Source organism: Syzygium oleosum, unplaced genomic scaffold, assembly GCF_021117445.2.
Source record: "Syzygium oleosum isolate NSW1041296 unplaced genomic scaffold, Sole_v2.1 Sole_v2.30, whole genome shotgun sequence".
NCBI lineage: Eukaryota > Viridiplantae > Streptophyta > Magnoliopsida > Myrtales > Myrtaceae > Syzygium > Syzygium oleosum.
Genome location: NW_026607514.1, coordinates 1,041,733 through 1,060,556, shown reverse-complemented (window position 1 = coordinate 1,060,556; position 18,824 = coordinate 1,041,733). Strand labels below are relative to the sequence as shown.

At 40.3% G+C, this 18,824-nt stretch overlaps 2 protein-coding genes across 2 annotated transcripts; both read right to left on the bottom strand.

The window, feature by feature from the left end:
• Positions 1–602: 602 nt before the first annotated feature.
• On the bottom strand, positions 603–3,967 carry LOC115690143 (uncharacterized). Its single transcript, XM_030616399.2, has 3 exons — positions 3,675–3,967; positions 1,000–3,239; positions 603–904 (listed from the first exon to the last, which is right to left on the bottom strand). The coding sequence occupies exons 1-3, from the start codon at positions 3,862–3,864 to the stop codon at positions 827–829; spliced, it is 2,508 nt and encodes an 835-aa protein (XP_030472259.2). The 5' UTR covers positions 3,865–3,967; the 3' UTR covers positions 603–826.
• A 2,446-nt stretch (positions 3,968–6,413) lies between these two features.
• Positions 6,414–12,769, bottom strand: LOC115690146 (uncharacterized). Its single transcript, XM_030616404.2, has 8 exons — positions 12,635–12,769; positions 12,089–12,112; positions 11,509–11,614; positions 11,358–11,426; positions 9,848–10,341; positions 9,002–9,263; positions 7,160–7,368; positions 6,414–6,664 (listed from the first exon to the last, which is right to left on the bottom strand). The coding sequence occupies exons 1-8, from the start codon at positions 12,637–12,639 to the stop codon at positions 6,598–6,600; spliced, it is 1,236 nt and encodes a 411-aa protein (XP_030472264.1). The 5' UTR covers positions 12,640–12,769; the 3' UTR covers positions 6,414–6,597.
• Positions 12,770–18,824: the final 6,055 nt, after the last annotated feature.

Genomic DNA, 18,824 nt, shown 5'->3' with positions numbered 1-18,824 from the left:
TCTTCTAGATGATCTGGAAACATATTGGGAATAGGCTATAAATCAAAATTGCCTTTGCTGTGGGTCCAACAATGGTGAGGGGAAATGGGGAAGGGGGGACCATCCTTATGCTTTGTCTTATGGGATACTAACTGATGGGGAAACTCCAAAAGCAACTAATTCTGAAAGAGTTTGATGCCATTTCTTCGAATTCTACTGCTCCTGCTGTGAATTTATTACCTATTAAGTCTTCTTGACATGATTGGTATCATGGAATACAGATCAGTTTTCAGATATATCCATTACTTTTCGCTCTACTCATTCAGCTCAGAATATATTTGAGAATAATGGTTTTAAAGAACATTATGTTTCAAGTTAGGTCCTCCCAACTTATTATATCTGAAAGACTGATCATCTATACATGCTCAAGGAAAAGAGTTCTCTGAGCATATTTGATCTGCAGCTTTGTCAACAAGTGTGATTAAAATTGAAAATGTCTACATACTTTGTGACCCAAACATGTCACAAACACATAATCTGCCGATCAGGCAATGAGAAGCAAGCATTCTGAAGTCAGAATTCTACCACGAACGAACCAGACAAGGCAGAGAAAATAGAAAGCATTCTAAAAGCTAGAAGCTCTACTGGAAATAAATCAGACCACAGGGGCAAGTGGAGGGACCTTAGAGCAGTTCGAAAGTGAATTAGTTGCAACAAGTACTTGAACTGTAAGCTGTGCATACTGCAGTCAAACAAATCTAGCTAAACCTATGTCAAACCACTGAATCCTAGAATGGTAGGAATCAGGAGCAACCGGGAGTTAAGAGGAGAATGCTTTCTCCTCTAGTCATGGAGAAGTGACTTGCTTCAGCAATCTGCTCGAACGCCTTATTGGAGTGATAACCACCTCCTCATCTCCATTTCGCTTCAATCAAAGACAAACACCGACAAAGTGAGATTAGCTCTTTCATGTTTACATATAGACATCATCATACTGGGAAAGGTCAGTAAGATACTTACGTGCTTGCATGCGATCTTCTCATATGTGGTAAAGCTTCCGTAAGAGTGGGACCCCATCGAGAGTTCTGAAGAAGAAGAAGCCAGCGATTCCCTCCTATAATTCTTCTTAAGTCTCCTCTCCTGGCTTTGTGCCTCATCGGCACCCTTTAAACCCGTGCCAAGAGATGACTTCTTCTGGAAGCTGCTCATTTCCGAAGGGCATGATTCTCCGGCTATGTCAACCTCGGTAGGACAATTTGGAGAAGACCACCTCTGCCACATCGTATGCTCCACACTTGCTGACACAGGACTGATGTTAAAATTCTTGGTCGCCCATGGCTGCTCCACTGGAGTTGGAACACTCATGGAACTGCTTGCTTTTTTCACATAAAAGAAAGCCGCGGCTGCTGGTAGACTAAGACCCACCAAAGCGAGTCCCACCATAACAAAGAGAGAAACGTTGCTTTCAGATTCCACAATGGTAGAATTCTCTGCCTCCGAACTTTGTGAGTTCATTGCCACATCGACCGCTTCGATGTTTCCTGAGCCAATGACTGTTTTCTTGTCGGAGTCACTTTCATCACAATTAGAAACATATTTCTCTCCTTGGATCTCTGCTCCAGCTTGAACTAAGTCAGGCTTCTGTTGCTCCTCGTTGCCAGTCACAGACGTAGCCACAACCACAATCTCCTGGAATTGCTCTTCCTCTGGAAATTCTGGTTCAGTTACTTCAGACCGCAACTCGAAATCTACGAGTTCAGTTACTTCCCCATCTTCAGCTACTTCTTCTTGCCATGCAACAACTTCAGCATCATCAAGTTCAAGCTCGACAACTAGGGCCCCTTCAATCTGAAAACCATCCCCCTCTTCAAGTTCTATAATAACCACCTCTTCAGATACCATTTTACGTACTGCAGCAACTTCGCCATCATTCTGCTCGACAAGTGGTGTTGCTTCAATCATCGAACCATCACCAATGTCCTTTTCAATCCACGGATCATCTTGCAAGTCAGTCAAGTTATAATAGCTGAAGCGACTGACTCGCTTGTCCCCCTTCAAGTGGTCTATCAGCTCAGAAATGTAAGACACTGAATCGCCATACAAATACCAGAAGTTCTGAGCAAGCTCGTCGAAATCAACTCTGACACTTTCAGCTAATTTAGAAGTCTCAAAAAGCTCGCTGAACCTCGAACCTTTGATGTAAGAACAATTTCTCAGTGGAGAATTAGCTCCCGTCATCGCCATGCACGCAACAACTGAAAGGACAAAAACCAAAGAAATGCACTTCGTTTTCGTGAAGAATCGACGCTTGGACACTTTCTTCACTTCGACGGCCTCTTTCACCATGTCAAGACTAGCTGCATTTGGGATGGTTTCAAACACTTCGTCCAAAAGCACCTCTCCATCACCATCTGCTTCTTTTTCCATCTCGGTAGGAGAAACATCCTCAGTTTCATCACTATCTGCTGCTTTTTCCGTCTCACTAGAAGAAACAACATCAGGTTCCTTTTGAGAATCATCAGATAGTGTTTCTTCAGTAAGATCAGTGTCTGAAAATCCTCCGGTGCAAAAAGCGTCGTCAAGAGGATTGCCGTCTTTTTCGTCGCTAAGATAACGCATTCTCCGAGGGCTCGGTTTGTAATGAAGAAATTGAGGCCTCGGTGAGAGGTAATTGAATTTGGGATCATAAGGCGGCATCAGCGGATCGGCATCAAGCGGTGCCAAAAGATTGCGCGGTGATCTGGGGGCAGGACTGGTCTTGAGATCCTCATTCACATCAGCACGATCTAACGTCTCCGAGTCATCCAGAGGGATTGTCTGTACGTTAGAGTCGAAAGCTACTTTCTTCTTGGAACCCTTTGATGATGAAGAAACTTCATGATTAGCATCCGCAAGGTCCGAATCAGTGACGGTTGAATCGCGAGAATCTGCTGCGATCTCCGCTTCCATTTCTAGTTTTGAGTTGGGCTCTTCTAGCGCTTCAGAGAGACTCAATGAACCGCAAGAACTTCCCAAGTCGGAAAGTGTGACAGAAGTTCGGACGGGCTCGTTCCGGTCCGTCAGCACCCTCTTCTTCGGCGAAGCATTGACTTTAGAAGCCGCGGAAATCGTCGGAGACATGAAATTCTTTGGACTCTTGAGGGGAGCTACCGATTTGATTCGCGCTTGTTTTGCGCTCTGATCCTTCCCATTCTCTTTATCCTCATGCTCTCTGAACGATGCTAAGCTTTCTCTACCCACCGAGAGTCTTCGCGGGTATTCTACGCATTGAGATAACAAGGAAAAATTAGCAGAGCTCACGACACAAAAGAACATAACGCACACAATAAGCTGTATACAACTCTCAACGGATTTCACCAGACTAACGCTCAAATCATGAGTTGTATGTACCCATCCGAGCACAAGGCAAAGAACATGTCGAATCATTGAAGAGAAACAGAAAATGCAAAGCGCTAGCCTACTCTGTTTCTGAACATGCTATGCTACTCATTATAGAAGAACAGAGTCCGGCATGAAAATCGCGGGGAGATCGTCATAAAATACCCAATTCAGATAGCGAACTCGAGGCATAACAAGCGAGACCCGAGAAATCTTGGGATAAACCAAAGCCAAGAAAATTTCATCATCTCTAAACCATGGCCTTTATGAGGAAAATTGAATCTTGAATACGGGAATCGGTCGAAAAGGAACCGAACCTGAGGGGCTATTGGCAGGAGTGACCGGGTTGAACCCTCTCGCGTTGGTGACGATCGCGGGCTTCGAAAACGGGTTGCCGCTGAAACTCCTCCTCATGGGGTTCCCGCCGGCCTCCGAGGATCTTGACCCGGTGTGGTTGTGCCTGGTCGGGTTAGGGCTCTGGCAAGATTTGCTCGAGGGCATGGCCATGGCGGGCGTGTTCGGTCGCGGCTGCCGGCCGGGGGGGGTTCTCTCTCTTCGAAAAACGCAAAGCTCGGGTAGACGGCTCGAACGGGTTGTGCGCTTCAAGTGCTCGAGATCGAGAGAGAGATAGAGTAAACGGCGAGTGAGATTGGAGATCAAAGTGGGATTCGATCTGGTTCTTGGTGCTTTTGATTTTTGATTTCCAGACGTTGCGTAACGGCTAGTTTCTTGATTGAAAGTGGATTGTTTTTCAAAATGCGGGGCTTGTGACCGTTGGATGGATTGGGAAAAAAAAACTAAAAAGGCAACGAGCCACGTGGGATATTCTCGTGAAAAGGAAAAAAAAACATCCCCCAAATTTGGAATTTGCTTTTCTCTTTTCTAGAAAAAAAAAACTAGCAAAAAAAATAAAAATAAAGGCACCACGATGCTTATGAGTTTGTAACTATGGAAATTAAATTAAATAGATAAAGACAAAGCGTGATACGAATCAATTTAGGTAATAAATTTCGATAAATTTCAAAATTTGTCGAGAATATCGATGATTTGATATGGATTTCGAATTTATGAGAGATTTTGTATGATCATACGGTCATAGGTACTATTAAATTATGAATTTGTCCGGTGTTAAAACAATATTACGGTTATCATTTATTGGATACCAATCTCATAGATATTATCGGAAAGTCAAATTTCGAGGTTAAAAGTGGTGTTTGGAGAGGTAAGTGCTGGTAAAAGATGAAAGTTCACTTTTTCTCCTTTAACTTGTGCACTTTTTTTTTGGTCATATTTCAATCAAGTACTTGAACTTGCATAGTTTTTCCAATTAAGTCCCTTCAGCTCCAAATCTAGTCACTTGGAGCCAATGTATTCGTCGGCTATCAGCTAATGCATGGGACTAGAAAGCTCGAAGGCGAAGATTACATCCAAACATCAAGAAATGAGATTTCTCAATACAAGCATGTAGTATTGCACTGGAGTTTTCCCCTTCAAAACTCTTATCGACCCAACAGACGGGTCAGCTCCAATCGTATCGATTTAGAATTAGACGGACCTGATTCAAGTAGTCGAGCACGTTTCAAGATTTGATCGGATGAATTAAAAGTTTTTATACTTGATTCTAGAGGCTACGCAAATTTAGGGATCAAAAGTGACATGTTACTTTAACTGAAAAAAAATTATAGATGATGGGACAATTTTAATTTTTATGAGTGAAGATGACAAACATAAGAGATAATATTATTAGGAGCGAAAACCTAATTTTTATTTTATTTATACCCAAATAAAAAAAGTTCAAGCTTCAGTGCAAAGCTTCGATGGTCAAAGTACGATATCATATTGATAGTTCTTATTCCTTGGTCTTATATCAGGATTTGCTGAGTGAGCACATAAGTTCTGAGATGTAATGAGGTCAAGTGATTTTCTAACATAGAATTTTTTTTTTTTCACATTTTCCTGGCAAATTTAGTATTTTACAACAACTATTCTTATATCCTTAATCTACACTAATATACAATTAGTAAAAAGATTTCTACTTTTAGGAACAATTCTCTCAAACTCACCCCTCTTCTTTTCTTTTGGAAAATTATAAACACGAGTCTAACTTTTCACCCCATGAAAAAAAAATACACATATTTCCCATTTTCAGAACTACAAATGATATACCTCTTCTCATAAAAATGTCCGTCAATTTATAATTTTGGATAGCAACGGAGAGAGGTGTCGACGGCGACAACGGTGGGGCGGGAGGTCGACGGCATTGTAGGACAATGGGTTTTGTGGATGGTGTTAAGCTAGACTTGCGAAAGAGATTGGAAGTTTAGAAATTTCCAGAGGGTCAATAATTTGGTCCTTTCAAAATGGGGATCTTGTCAAGAAATAGCAAACTGTCATTTGAAAATAAAAATATTTTTTTGGTCATCGGACATATTTTTAATATTTCCCCCCCTTTTTTATAGGGAAAAGAGGAACCTTTGCCTAAATAGTTGCATGCACACGAGGATTCACATATAGAATCGTTGCCAAACTAGACAAAATCACTTACTAAACACCCTTGATTATTGGGGCCACTTATTATCTTCGATTACATAGAAAGAAACATGACGAATGATAATCTGGACATAATCAATCATAGACGCTCATATTATTTTGTGCAAAATGAATCTTTTAAAAAACATATTTTTATAAAAACAATCGCTTACGAAAATATTTAGACAAAAATTATTGAAAATAATGAAAATATTTTTCGTTGATTAATTATTTCAAATCATCCATTTTTTGAAGCAAAATCAAACCACATTAACCAAAACCACGAGCTTAACTTGGGGACAGAGTGAGGCTAGTGACGCTTTAACTTGAGTGGCAAATTGGGTTTACTCTAAACACAACTCAGAATTCCGACCCCACTCGATGCTCAAACGTGGCTCGGCATCTTTGTTGAGCTTCAGTCGCCGACGAGGTAAGCTCGAATGGCTCATGAGTGCCGAACCTCATTCCAAAGCCTCGCGAATTGTCTGCTACGAAACATTGCTAAAAAATATCGCATATACGAAACATTGATAGAAGCCACACTTATATAGAAAGTAACCAGATAAGAGTATCAAACTGGGGAACATTATCAGTCAGCCAGAGAGTGGTCATATCATCACCATATCATAGGAGAACAGAAAACAGATAAAAGATATAGTAGAGATAGTAGTTGCTGTTTTGCGAGAGTACACAGGAGTGGAAACATGGGGACTACTCCTCTTCCTCTGCTTCTTCCAGCCATTTCACGAACGGCTCGAGAGCCTTCACAAAGGTTTGCCTGTTGGAGTTTCGAAAATCACACGAATCATGAGTAGGACTCCAAAATAACAGGAGGAGATTCGCATGAGATTCTTTGCACTTACAGCACACACTTCTTGCATCGAATTGAAGTAGACAAAGCAAGAGAAAACCCCTCGCAAGAGAAGACAGGGAACACAAAACAACACTTTCAAAAGTAAAGCATCTACCCAAGTTATGTGCTGTTTCAATCAATAGGAAACACCCGTCATTTCAAGCTTATATGTTTCTCATGCTAAAATTATGCGTTCAGAAAATTATAGATTTGGCCCAACTTGTCAAATTGCGGATCCTACACAAAATGTCACTAGACCCGGATCTAACGGTAAGCAAGGATTCTGATGGTGACAAGAAGTTCAGTTGAACTGCTTGAACAAAGCCTACTGCAGAATTGAATTGTCATATGGGAAAAAAAGACATTGTGTATTAGAAAGTGATCCCGACTTGGTATACAATACCAATAAAGATTGCATACCTGCCCTTGTTGTTGGACCCCTTGCGGAACCAGTGGAGGATGGTATCTTCAGCAAGCACATCCTTCTCGTACAGTGACCTCACAAGCTCAGGGAACAGCTTCATCAGCTTAGTGTCCTCATAGCACTGAGTTTGCACTTTGTACATAAGCTCCAACTGAAGTTTCCCGTTTGTACAGAAAACATTCAGAAGCTTTGCCCATATTTTGACCTGCGACAGCGTAAACAAATTGGTAAGTCTAAAGCCATCTTGAACCACTAACGAGTACTGTTGACTTTAACATGAAGAGAAGAATAACCGATCCCTTTCGAAGTACTGAAAAACATCACACCAAAGTTACAGGACACGGGCTACAATGGCAAAATGGTGATGAGCAGCTCAGTTTAGCTCCAGAACTTCCCTTTATTACAATTTCCTTTCTCATTTTTGGAGATTCAACTGCAAATCATGAGCCATAGCTCGGTTTAGCTCTAGAATTTCCCCTTATGTCAATTTGCTTCCTCGAAGTCATGTTTCACTGGTATTTATCAGCAGGTTAACTGGCTTTCCCTATGCTTCAATCTAATGTAGATTGATACCAGAGGAATTCGATCACTTTAGAGTGCATTTCCAACTATATGACACAACCATACAACAGAACAAACTATTTGTAGGAAGGAAAAGTTTCCAGGAGTGGTCTAATACATTACAGAATCTCAATACCAACTCTCCATGGAATCTAGTAAAATGGTCTTTCAAATATCACCAAACTGCCAGATACATGTACAAGAATGAAAAACATGAGCTGTGAATAGCTATTCAACAGATATCGAAATTATCGAACTACATATCCCATTACTTTAGTACCACTCAATGCCATCCACACCCAGACATTATAGATCTACCGAAGCAATCCAACAGGACAACTTGACCAGTCAATGCTGAGACTTGGATACAAGAATGAGCTATGGAGGTCCACCCAACTACATCAAGGATAAATTCGAATTAAAGTAATCATGGGGTCATCTTCTCTGGAAAAAAATGTGATCTCCTCGCAACAGATAACAAAATTATCCAACTACATTTTAATCCCATTACTTTAGTACCACTCAATGCCATCAACACCAGACATTATAATTCTACTGAAGCAATCGAACAGGATAAGTTATGCAGTCAATTTGGAGGCTTTGATACAAGAATGAGCTATGGTGGTCCACCCAACCACATCAAGGATCAATTCAAATTAAAGTAAACATGGGGTCGTCTTCTCTTGAAATAGGACGCTGATATCCTCACAAAAACGGAAAAAGGGCACATCATTAGGATAAGAAGTTGAGTACACATGAATATACACCTCCCGGTTTATCTGCAACAGGGTACAATAATCTGCCACAAAAGGGGGATAACTTCATCATATATCGTCCTTATTCTTTTCCAACTCTCATCTTGCTAAGACTCCCCTTATGACCTGCTTTTCTACCATGGAAGCACATCTCCTCCCTAGATCATCTTCTAAATGTCTCTTCACATGTCAAAACCACTACAATTGTCTTCCCTTATCTTATCTTCAGCTGGACCATGACAACTTTTTATGGGCATGCTCATTTCTAACTCTTATGTTTTCTTGAATATCCAAATACAGACCTAACCATCCTCATCTAGATGCACTCATCCAAGAGGAAATTGTTTAAGGTTCTCTTTTTCTTGTCTTTTCCAATAACTTGCTCAACTGTGCATCAGTCACAAAATAGATCACAAGGGTTTGGAATAATAATATAGTACTATTTTCAATAAACAAATGACAAAAGTTAAGAAAGAATTCCAGATTTTAGATGCCCGGCGGCACATTTATCAGAAAATATACCTGGCGCAGAGCTGAATTTGCATTCTGCTGCTGATTCTTCCCAGACCACTGGACAGCATCCATAATGACATCCCAAAGCATTCGCACTACCTCAGTGTCTGGCAACTTGGCATCTTTAACTTGCTGCTTCGCAGATTCAATGACTTCAGCAATATCAGCTTCCTCTGCTATCTGTGTTGTCAGTGCTGATTTCATTTCCTTCAATTTTACCTCAGAGACTTTCTTCTCATTGTATTCAACTAAGGCTACCAGCCCTTCCTTGCTGTGAGTAACAAATATCAACATCATATTAAAGGAAAATCCCAGTACAAAAAAGATGATGCGTAATTAATATATCCCACATTAGTAAGAACAGATCACACTACTTCCGTCAAAGAAAAGAAAAACTTCTAAGAAGATCAGTCTCATAAGCACATAGGATGGCATGTCTTGGAGATGACATCTAAATCTCACACCGGAAGAAGAAAAACCGCCGGTTTATGTGCTTGTTCATGAAAACATGCATGCACAATGGAGGTAGGCAAGGAAAGAGGAGAAGGTTGAGGCAATAGTTCAACGACTGCATTCTAGACATAGCAATTATATTCGACAAATAACTGCAACATCAAGATAAACTTCACAGCAGAAAACAGTTTTTTAAGTAATAGGTGGGTTGCCAAAAGTTACTCCATATCAAGTGACAAGCTTCTATTTTTATCGTGATCCATTCCTAAGAAGAAAGAAACTGAGTATAGAGGACACTAAAATTTCCAGAAAAAGAAAACACTCCAGGAAAAATGCAAATTCACAGCCAAATAAGTTGTATCACATGAGCCAAGACCATAAGATTAGAAAGTAGACACTCACGTGAAATGCTCAGAAAAAGCTTCAACAGAGCGCTTATTAGCTGGGAAAAAGTCCAGCAGATTTTCTTCCACTTTCCCCCGCTTCAGTATTGCAATCAAATCATCAAGGCTATTATCAATCAGATATTCTTTGAAGAAATCTGTTATGAAGGAAAGCACTAGCCCTTTGGCAACGAGATTATCCTTAAGCATTGGCTGGAAGACAGTCTCAGGCGGCAGGCCTGATAACTTCTGGGAAAATGCCAGGGCTGTGAAAATTGCCAGCTTCTTCCTTTCATTTTCCTCAAACAGCTCCAAGGACTGCAGGAATCTTCGCATGACATTTTCAAGGTTCTTGATGAGAAATGGTCTCCGCCGCAAAATCTTCTGTAGGTAAATGACAGATGGGAGAATCAATTCTCGTTTAGGCTCACACTCTATGATAGAGTAAGGGTGGCGTTCACCCTCATCGGGCTTAGTAGTTCCAGGTTGTGTACGCCCTCCTGTGAAAGCAACCTGTAGTAACAAAACAGTCAAAATCTAGTAAAGTCCTAAACGGTCTGCCAAGAATAAGAAAGCCATATGAATTGATATGGTTTCTTTTAGGACAACCGCAGGAGTTAGTTCACCACAAATTTAATTATCTAATTTTCCATTGAAATGGAGAATCTACCAAGCTTATATCCCAAAAAAAATAAAAATAGAGTCTAAATAACCACAAATATATAATGAAAAATTTCATGCCAAAAACCTAGCCAGCAAAGTGCGAAATGAGAAAATCCAATAGTTACACTTCATTCTCATCTTCATAAAGCACATATATCAGTAACCACCAAAAAATTAAAAAAAAAAATTATGTTGAGATCATGACAACCCAACTTTGGAAGAAGGCATGGCAATTATCTCTTTGCAACCTCCTAGGGATTTACCTGTACATAGTGCAATATCATATAATGGTCCCATTAACATTCTCTCTCCATATTTTATTCGTTTATTTTCCCTGTTCCTAATATACGATTTTTTTGGCCTATTCTTCCTGTTACTCTACATCCACATAAAGCTTCATACGAGCTGCAAACTGATATAAGAAGACTCTACATATGTAGCCAGAAGGAAAAAATATTCAGGAGGCTAATTTATCCTTCATATGCTTATTAATGCCTGACTACTAGTTAAAAAAATCATATTATATCCCCTCAAGATGTTAAAAGAGGCTGAAACACCTTTAATAGATCAACTGCACCCTAGAGCGCGTATTAATTCATAGAGAGTTCCAATCCCTACAAGTAAAGCCTGAGTTTTAACATAAATAGGTCGTTCTTAACGCGCAGGAAAAAAAGGAAGCTCACAATCACTCAAAGGTGAAATTTATTAGTGGATGAACTGCATCATCAAAGAAGGCTTAATTGTGACAAAGAACATGCCTGAACTATGTAAGAATACAATTAAGATCGCTACATTATCACTTGTCTTCTAAAAATAAATGCAAAATACAAACAAAAGCTAAGAAATAGACTTAGAAAGAAGCTTGCCTCAAAGAAGGTGTCACCGTATCTTTGAAAGTCGAGATCTGAAGCTTCAATACTCTTTGCAATAAGTTCCTGAGACAGGAAATACTAGGTCAGTTTAAATTGCAACATGCAACCTTAATAGGATTGTCTAGCACGTTAGTGTGGAAATTACCAGATTGCCAGCATTATCCAGATAAATCTGGACCACTGCATCCGCAAATGCTGCAGGGTCCAGAGGAGCTGCAATATTCCGTTTGCGGGTCTTAATCCGCGTGCCACTGTTAAAGAAGATAACCGGAAGTACATAAGTAAGTGACTAGACACATCCCGAGAATATAAAAGCTACAAAGGTATTCATATGCTAAAGAAAGAAAATCGATGACTATGGCTCCGCGTAGATATCTGAACACAAGTCGCATGCAGGATTGCCCGAACAAGAGAGAGGAGATACAGTTAAGTCGACGAACAAAACATGTAATGATTTGTCAGAAGAAACCCATTTCAGAGATTATAGCAGATCCCCAAGAGAGATATCCCAAGATCATATGTTAATGAATTCCCGGTAAAAAAGGGTCAATTCGTGTGAATAGCTAATTCTATAGCTAAAAACAGGATAAAAGTATGACGATTTGTAGGACCTTTGGTGATTCTTCCCACACCAATTTCGTGATGCGGGTAAAGAAATTGCAATTACAACGCAGAGAAAAGGAATTGGGCTAGAAACGAGTAAAAGATTACAGAAGAAAACATACCCGAGAGTGGGTCTCTCCTTCGAGCTGCGCAAGAAAAAGCAATTATCTACCGTCAGCACAGCAGTCGTGTATACAAAAAAGTTCATGATCTCGAAAGAGAAACACGAAACGAAACGAAACGAAACGAAACGAAACGGTTGAAACAATCCACAGAAAATAACGATGAACCGAATCGAACCGAACCGAACCAGATGCAAGGCGGGCATGGGGTTAAAGGCGACAAAGTACCTAAAAGATCGAGACTTCCACACAAATCCGACGGACCCAGAAACAAAAAGAAGAAGAAAAAGGACAAATCGAACCATATCAAACACCATCATCATCATCCCGGGTAATCATAAAAGTTCTCAAGATCCGACGATCGAATCGAACATCCGACCGAACCCAAACGCCGACGACCCCAACATCACCGCAACAGAGACGCCACCAACGGGGACGACGCGGGTAAGAAAACAGCAGATCCGCCGCTACAGCGCGGAGGGAGGGGGGGGAATCGAGAGGCGAAATCAGAGCGAACAAAGCGGGGGGTGGGTGAATCGATGGTACCTCATAAACCAAGATAAGTGGACAACGGAAGGAGGCGGGAGCGCTTGGGGTGCTTCGGTGCCCTCTTTGGCGTCTGCGCTTCAAGGGTCTCCGATAGAGAGAGAGTAGAGAGAGAGAGGATGGGCAGTGGGTTGGCTCTGGACACGGATATATGCGCGCAGGAGAGACAGAGAGAGAGAAGAGAGAGAGAGAGAGGAGGCTGGAAGTGGAAGGAGATGAGAAAGCCCAAAAAGGAGATATTTTTAGGTTTTAGGTCCAAGTCCTTTTCTCTTGCTCTTTCCCTTTACTTATGCAACACTGGTGATGGAAGTTTTCACTTTTTTTTTTTTTTTTTTTAGTAACCGAGATGTCCCGTCGGCCATACGCACCTCGACTATTCCTCTGGAGAAAGACAAAGAACCCACCGCCACGCCCTCACTTAAATCACAAGTGCTTAGCTGGAGAATCGAACCTAGGACCAGTACGCCTAACTACACAATCCCAAGTACGCCCTAACCAACTGAGCTACCCATGGGTAGGTGGAAGTTTCCACTTTGATATGCAAGAGAAGGGAAACAAGAATAAAATATAAAAGAGAATTTATTATCATGTATGACCTCTGCAGCAGCATTTACCAGGTTCCATAAATTTAATAATATATTTAGATGGGTAGGTTTCAGGTTCTAAAGTAGGTAGAACATAGAATCTAGAACATGTAACGGGTTTTTTGTGTTTCTCTTTGTCTATGTCTTCGCGTGATCCTACGATATTTCATGGCGTCCGATGACGAGTGTATAATCCGGAACCACTAGTCTGAGCTTATATTTTATGACCGAGACTTTTACTTCGTTAACTTTTTATATTCTTCATGTGTCTAAATATAAATTGTGGTTAGTGGATTGGAGTAGCAAGTGGTGATCGTTAAAAGTGATGATTTACTTCAATCGTTCAATTAATGATACATATGAAATTTGAATAGACCCATGAACTTGTGACGTGGTAAATTCTAGATTTTAGGTGAAACCTGTACGGAATCTGGAATTGCTTACCCCTAAGCATAATTATATTTTCGAATTGAGCCAACGGGGTGTTTTGGGTGGTGGACGAAATTTAATTATGAATGTTTGATCTATTTACAAATATGGATGTTTGATATATTTCTTGCATAAACAAATCTTGAGACACCCATATTTCCGGCATGGCAATCGATGTATGAAGGTTTATATGCATCATAGGCAATTAAAAGAACTTGTTTATGAGTTAGCCCCAGTTGAAATATAATCTTAAGGAATAATCTCATAAAATATCATAAACTTTTCTCAATAAGATATTAGTACCCCAATCTTTTTTTCTATCTCATCGATACCTTCAAACTTATACCAATGTCCCGAAAGTATATACCTTTACGCTTTCGTCAATATTGGCCATTAAGAACTTGTTTAAAGCGGGACAACTAATTTCAATCTTCTCATATTTTCTTTTTTAAAATTTTGAATAAGTATTTGCAAATTGTTAATTCCGAATTTATATCTTTAACAAGTTAGAAAGGAAACTTGAGTAGCTAGCCCTAACGACCTTCTCTAAACATTATCATAAGAGTCTCACACACGTTGCTTATTATGGAATTTTCGGATTGAGCCATGACTACTCCGTAACATCTCTCTTGGCGCTACTATAAGGGTTTTCCCATCTACGGCGAAATGTTTAAATTGAGTCGTAACCTACTCTACGTCACCATGATCGAAGGTCCGAGATTGGCGAGCTCGTCACTATTGCCTCACCAAATACTAACAGTTAAGAAATCTCTTTACACGAGGTATGCCGCAGTTAGGCAACGTAATACGAGCTATTCAAAGTTTGTTTTTTTAGCTATGAAAAACACTTGTATTAGAATTTTTATTGTTCATCCAAATAAAGTTGTTAATTCATCACAAGGTTGCACGAGAAACAAAATATAATCACGCGCGCACATGGCCAATAATAATCCGTATATCATCAAGCCAAGAAATTCTTCTGGCTTAATATTGTCCCTAACACTTTCTCAATAACAACGAGAAATTAGAGACTGCAATTACCAAAGCCTTTAATCTATACCTTCGACAATTACCTATTCTTTTGTTAGCCCATGTTGAGACTACAGAAAAGAAAGAAGAAGTGGAAAGCTGAAGCTCAAGTAAGAAGTGGAAAGCTGAAACTCAAGTCTTCTATACACATCAACAATGTTCTGCGTAACTGTTTTCTATTTCTTAGAACTAAGGAAAAACAGAGTAGTTGACATTCTGTTAGTTCAGTTGTACAGATTTATTTCTTCTGTTAGTTTAGTTGTTCAGTTGTATTTTCTGGTATATGAGCTGTAAACTCAAGCGTTAGTTTTTAGCTGTATGAACTATATATACAGTGAGATACACAAGAGAGAGCTAATGCTCTTAGATGAAGTTTTGTATGGAGTTTCTCTGCATAATCTGATGAATAGAAGTTCACGTATCTTCAACTATAGATTTCCTTCTCCTTTCTTCCATTTCTCAAGTTCTTCACATGGTATCAGAGCCTTCTCTGAGAGCGAAGCTGTGAATTCTGATCTCATTCTCTGAAAACACAACAATGGCGGCAAGAACACCGAGATATCCTTTTCCTATTCATGTCAACATTGCTAACTTCGTTACAATCAAGCTTGCTGAAGACAACTTTCTTCTCTGACAAGCTCAGTTTTATAGATTCCTTCGCAGTCAAGAGCTATTTAGCTTCGTCAATGGAGAAATTCCATCACCTCCTCAGACAATACAAGATGAAGTTGACGGGAGAGAGACTGAAGTAGTCAATCTTGATTACACTGATTGGGTGAAAACCGATCAACTGGTGTCTTCATGGATTAGTGGTGCTGTTTCTGAGAATATCCTGGGGCTAATCATCAGCCTGGAAACATCCTATGAGGTATGGCAGACCTTGCTGAATCGATTCACACAGAAATCAGTAGCTAGGGAGTTTGAATTGAGGGGGAAACTGCAGGCATGTCAGAAACGAAATAGACAACTATCTGATTATCTTAGAGAGTACAAACTGATTTGTGATCAGTTAAATGCAATAGGAAAACGTGTGGATGAAATAACTAAGGTTTTTGGCATCCTGGAAGGACTAGGATCTGAGTATGAAAACTTCAAAACAACCATGTATTGTTTGAAACCTCAACCTGATTATGATGAGGTGATATCACAGCTAGAAAGATTTGAAACAAGACTGCAGAACTATTCCTCCAATCAGTTTAATCCTAACTTGGCATATTACGGAGAAAGAAATGTAGAGATGGAACCGAAGGTAGTAACTAGCAAAGAACTTAATCAGCCTAATCTGGCTTTCATGGGACAGAGAGGTGGTTTCAAGGGAGGACGTATCTATGGCAGAGGTCGTTCCTTCGACAATCGAGGTCGTGGTTATGGTTATCAAGGAAGAGGTTAGAATTATAGACCATTTAGTCTGAACCAGGATCAGGAGGTTCAGCGTTTTAAACCACAGACTAACACCTATAGTGCAGGCTCTGGTTTTCAACCACATACTGATTCATCACAGAGGTATCAAGAGAATAAGTCTTATCCCACTCAAAACTCAGCAACTTATAAGGATTTGCAGGTTGTGAAAGCAACAGATGGAGTTCGCGTAGCATGTCAAATCTGCAAACGACCAGGGCATGATGCACTTCAATGCTGGTATCGGTTCGACAACTCTTATCAAGATGAAACTATTCCTCAAGCTCTAGCAGCAATGCATCTTGAGGATCCTACAGGCAGTGAATGGTATCCTAACACAGGAGCCACAGCCCAGATCACTGCCAATCCTAGTATAATTCATAACCCCTCAAAGTATACTGGAAATGATACTGTCATGATAGGAAATGGATCATGTATTCCTATTACTTACACTGGTAATGCATTCTTACATTCTGAGCTTGATGTGTTACCATTAAATGATGTACTGGTGGTTCCTGAAATCAAGAAGAACCTTCTTTCATTTTCAAAACTGACTGATGATTTTCCCTGCTCTTTTGTGTTTGACAAAAATGGTGTCTATGTAAAGGACAATCGCACCAACACCACAGTGATGCTCAGGAGAAAAGTTGGGGGGCTCTACCGAGTGGTTCAGCAGGTAACTAAGGCTCTACTTACACAGAGGCATAAGGCAGTCGAAGAAGAAATATGGCATCAGCGACTTGCTCATAGCAACTCACAGATCTTGAAGCATCTTCAACGACAGCAGAGGATCTGCTGCAATAAGAAAGCACCACCTGTGTGTGGTAGTTGTCAACTTGTCAAAAGTACTTCACTACCTTTTCCTTTCTCTGATTCTGCAACTGAAGTTCCTCTAGAAAGGATACATTGTGATATTTGGGGTCCATCACCAGTAACTTCACTTCAGGGATTCAGATTGTATGTCATCTTTGTTGACAATTTTTCTCACTATAGTTGGCTTTATCCCATGAAGCTGAAGTCAGACTTCTATGATATTTTTCTTATATTTCAGAAGTACGTGGAAAACCAACTTAATCATAAAATCAAAGTTTTTCAATGTGATGGGGGAGGTGAATTCACTAGCACCAGATTTCAGAATCACTTGGCAACTTGTGGTATTAAACAGTACTTATCTTGCCCCTACACCCCTGAACAGAATGGGATTTCCGAGAGGAAACACTGTCATGTGGTCGAACTGGGTCTGACTATGCTCTATCATGCTAGAACTCCACTACAATATTGGGTTGATTCCTTTTTGACTGCCAATTATATCATTAACTTACTTCCAACTCCCAAGTTGCATATGGACTCACCTCATAGTAGGTTGTTTAAACAAGTACCGAGATATGATCATCTTAGAGTCTTTGGCTGCGCTTGTTATCCCTGCCTCAGACCCTATACACAACACAAGTTTGATCCTCGATCTCTTACATGTGTTTTCCTGGGATATAGTGAGCGTCATAAAGGGTATCACTGTCTGGTCCCTACTGATGGTAGAATATATGTCAGTCGACATGTGAAGTTTGATGAATGTTTCTTTCCTTTTACCAAGAAATTAAATAGTAACTATCCTCACTATACCTCTCTGTATTGAAAATGGGTTGATGAGGTAGACTTTATGGATTCTAACAAGCTGAGTCCCATGCGACACCCTCCTATCTGTACCACTGGTCATTTACAGGAAACTGGAGTTCTGGAGGTTGGCCAAATTCGTGTCCCATACATCACAGAGCAGTGCAAACATATGTCTTTGTCATCCTCACAGCCTTCTACTGATCTTGAGGTCTCAGGATGTTCTGCTCCAGATAATACAGCACCAATCATTCCTGTTGATGACCAAGACCATCCAAGTTCTTTTCCTCATCATTCCCGTGATACCTCTATTCATCCTATGCAAACTCGACTCCGGTCTGGCATAGCTAAACCAAATCCCAGATATGCTTGTTTAGCTGAATATAATGTTCCAGCTGAGCTGAAATCACTTAAATCAGCTCTAGCTCATAAGGGCTGGACTCAAGCCATGCATGAGGAAATGGATGCCCTGCATATGAATCAAACTTGGATATTAGTTCCAAGAACAGCTCAGATGAATATCGTAGGATGTAAGTGGGTGTTTAAAACAAAGTTAGCACCGGATGGCAGTCTTGACAGGTTGAAGGCTCGTCTGGTTGCTAAAGGGTTTCACCAAGAAGAAGGAGTAGACATTTTTTAAACCTTCAGCCCCGTAGTGAAACAAGCCACACTCCGTATTGTCTTATCAGTGGCTATGGTAAAGCACTGGCCTATTCGTCAGCTAGATGTCAAAAATTCCTTTTTACATGGCACACTCACTGAATCTGTTTATATGGAGCAACCCCCTGGTTTTATCCATCCTACTTTGCCTCATCATTTATGTTTACTCAAGAAGTCTTTATATGGTCTTCGACAGGCTCCACGTGCATGGTCTGAGAAGTTCAGCAACTTTCTTCTTGAATTCGGTTTTTTCTGCAGCACTACAGACCCTTCTCTCTTTGTGTTTCATCGTGGCACTGACACAATCTTGTTGCTTCTGTATGTTGATGATATTGTGTTAACTGGTAACTCACATCAGTTGCTTGATGATTTCATCAAATCTCTGAGTATCTCTTTTCACATGAAAGATCTGGGCTCACTTCATTATTTTCTGGGGATAGAAGTCCAACGCACTTCGGTTGATCTTTTTCTCTGCCAAA

What these genes read in the sequence shown, in the direction of transcription:
- LOC115690143 (XM_030616399.2), bottom strand. Translation starts at nt 3,864, where the DNA reads ATGGCCATGCCCTCGAGCAAATCTTGCCAGAGCCCTAACCCGACCAGG. An exon ending in TCCTGCCAATAGCCCCTCAG is followed by an intron (nt 3,240 to 3,674) that starts GTTCGGTTCCTT and finishes CTCAATGCGTAG; the next exon opens with AATACCCGCGAAGACTCTCG. An exon ending in AGAAGATCGCATGCAAGCAC is followed by an intron (nt 905 to 999) that starts GTAAGTATCTTA and finishes CTTTGATTGAAG; the next exon opens with CGAAATGGAGATGAGGAGGT.
- LOC115690146 (XM_030616404.2), bottom strand. An exon ending in GCTTTTTCTGAGCATTTCAC is followed by an intron (nt 9,264 to 9,847) that starts GTGAGTGTCTAC and finishes TGTTACTCACAG; the next exon opens with CAAGGAAGGGCTGGTAGCCT. An exon ending in GGGTCCAACAACAAGGGCAG is followed by an intron (nt 6,665 to 7,159) that starts GTATGCAATCTT and finishes AAACTCCAACAG; the next exon opens with GCAAACCTTTGTGAAGGCTC.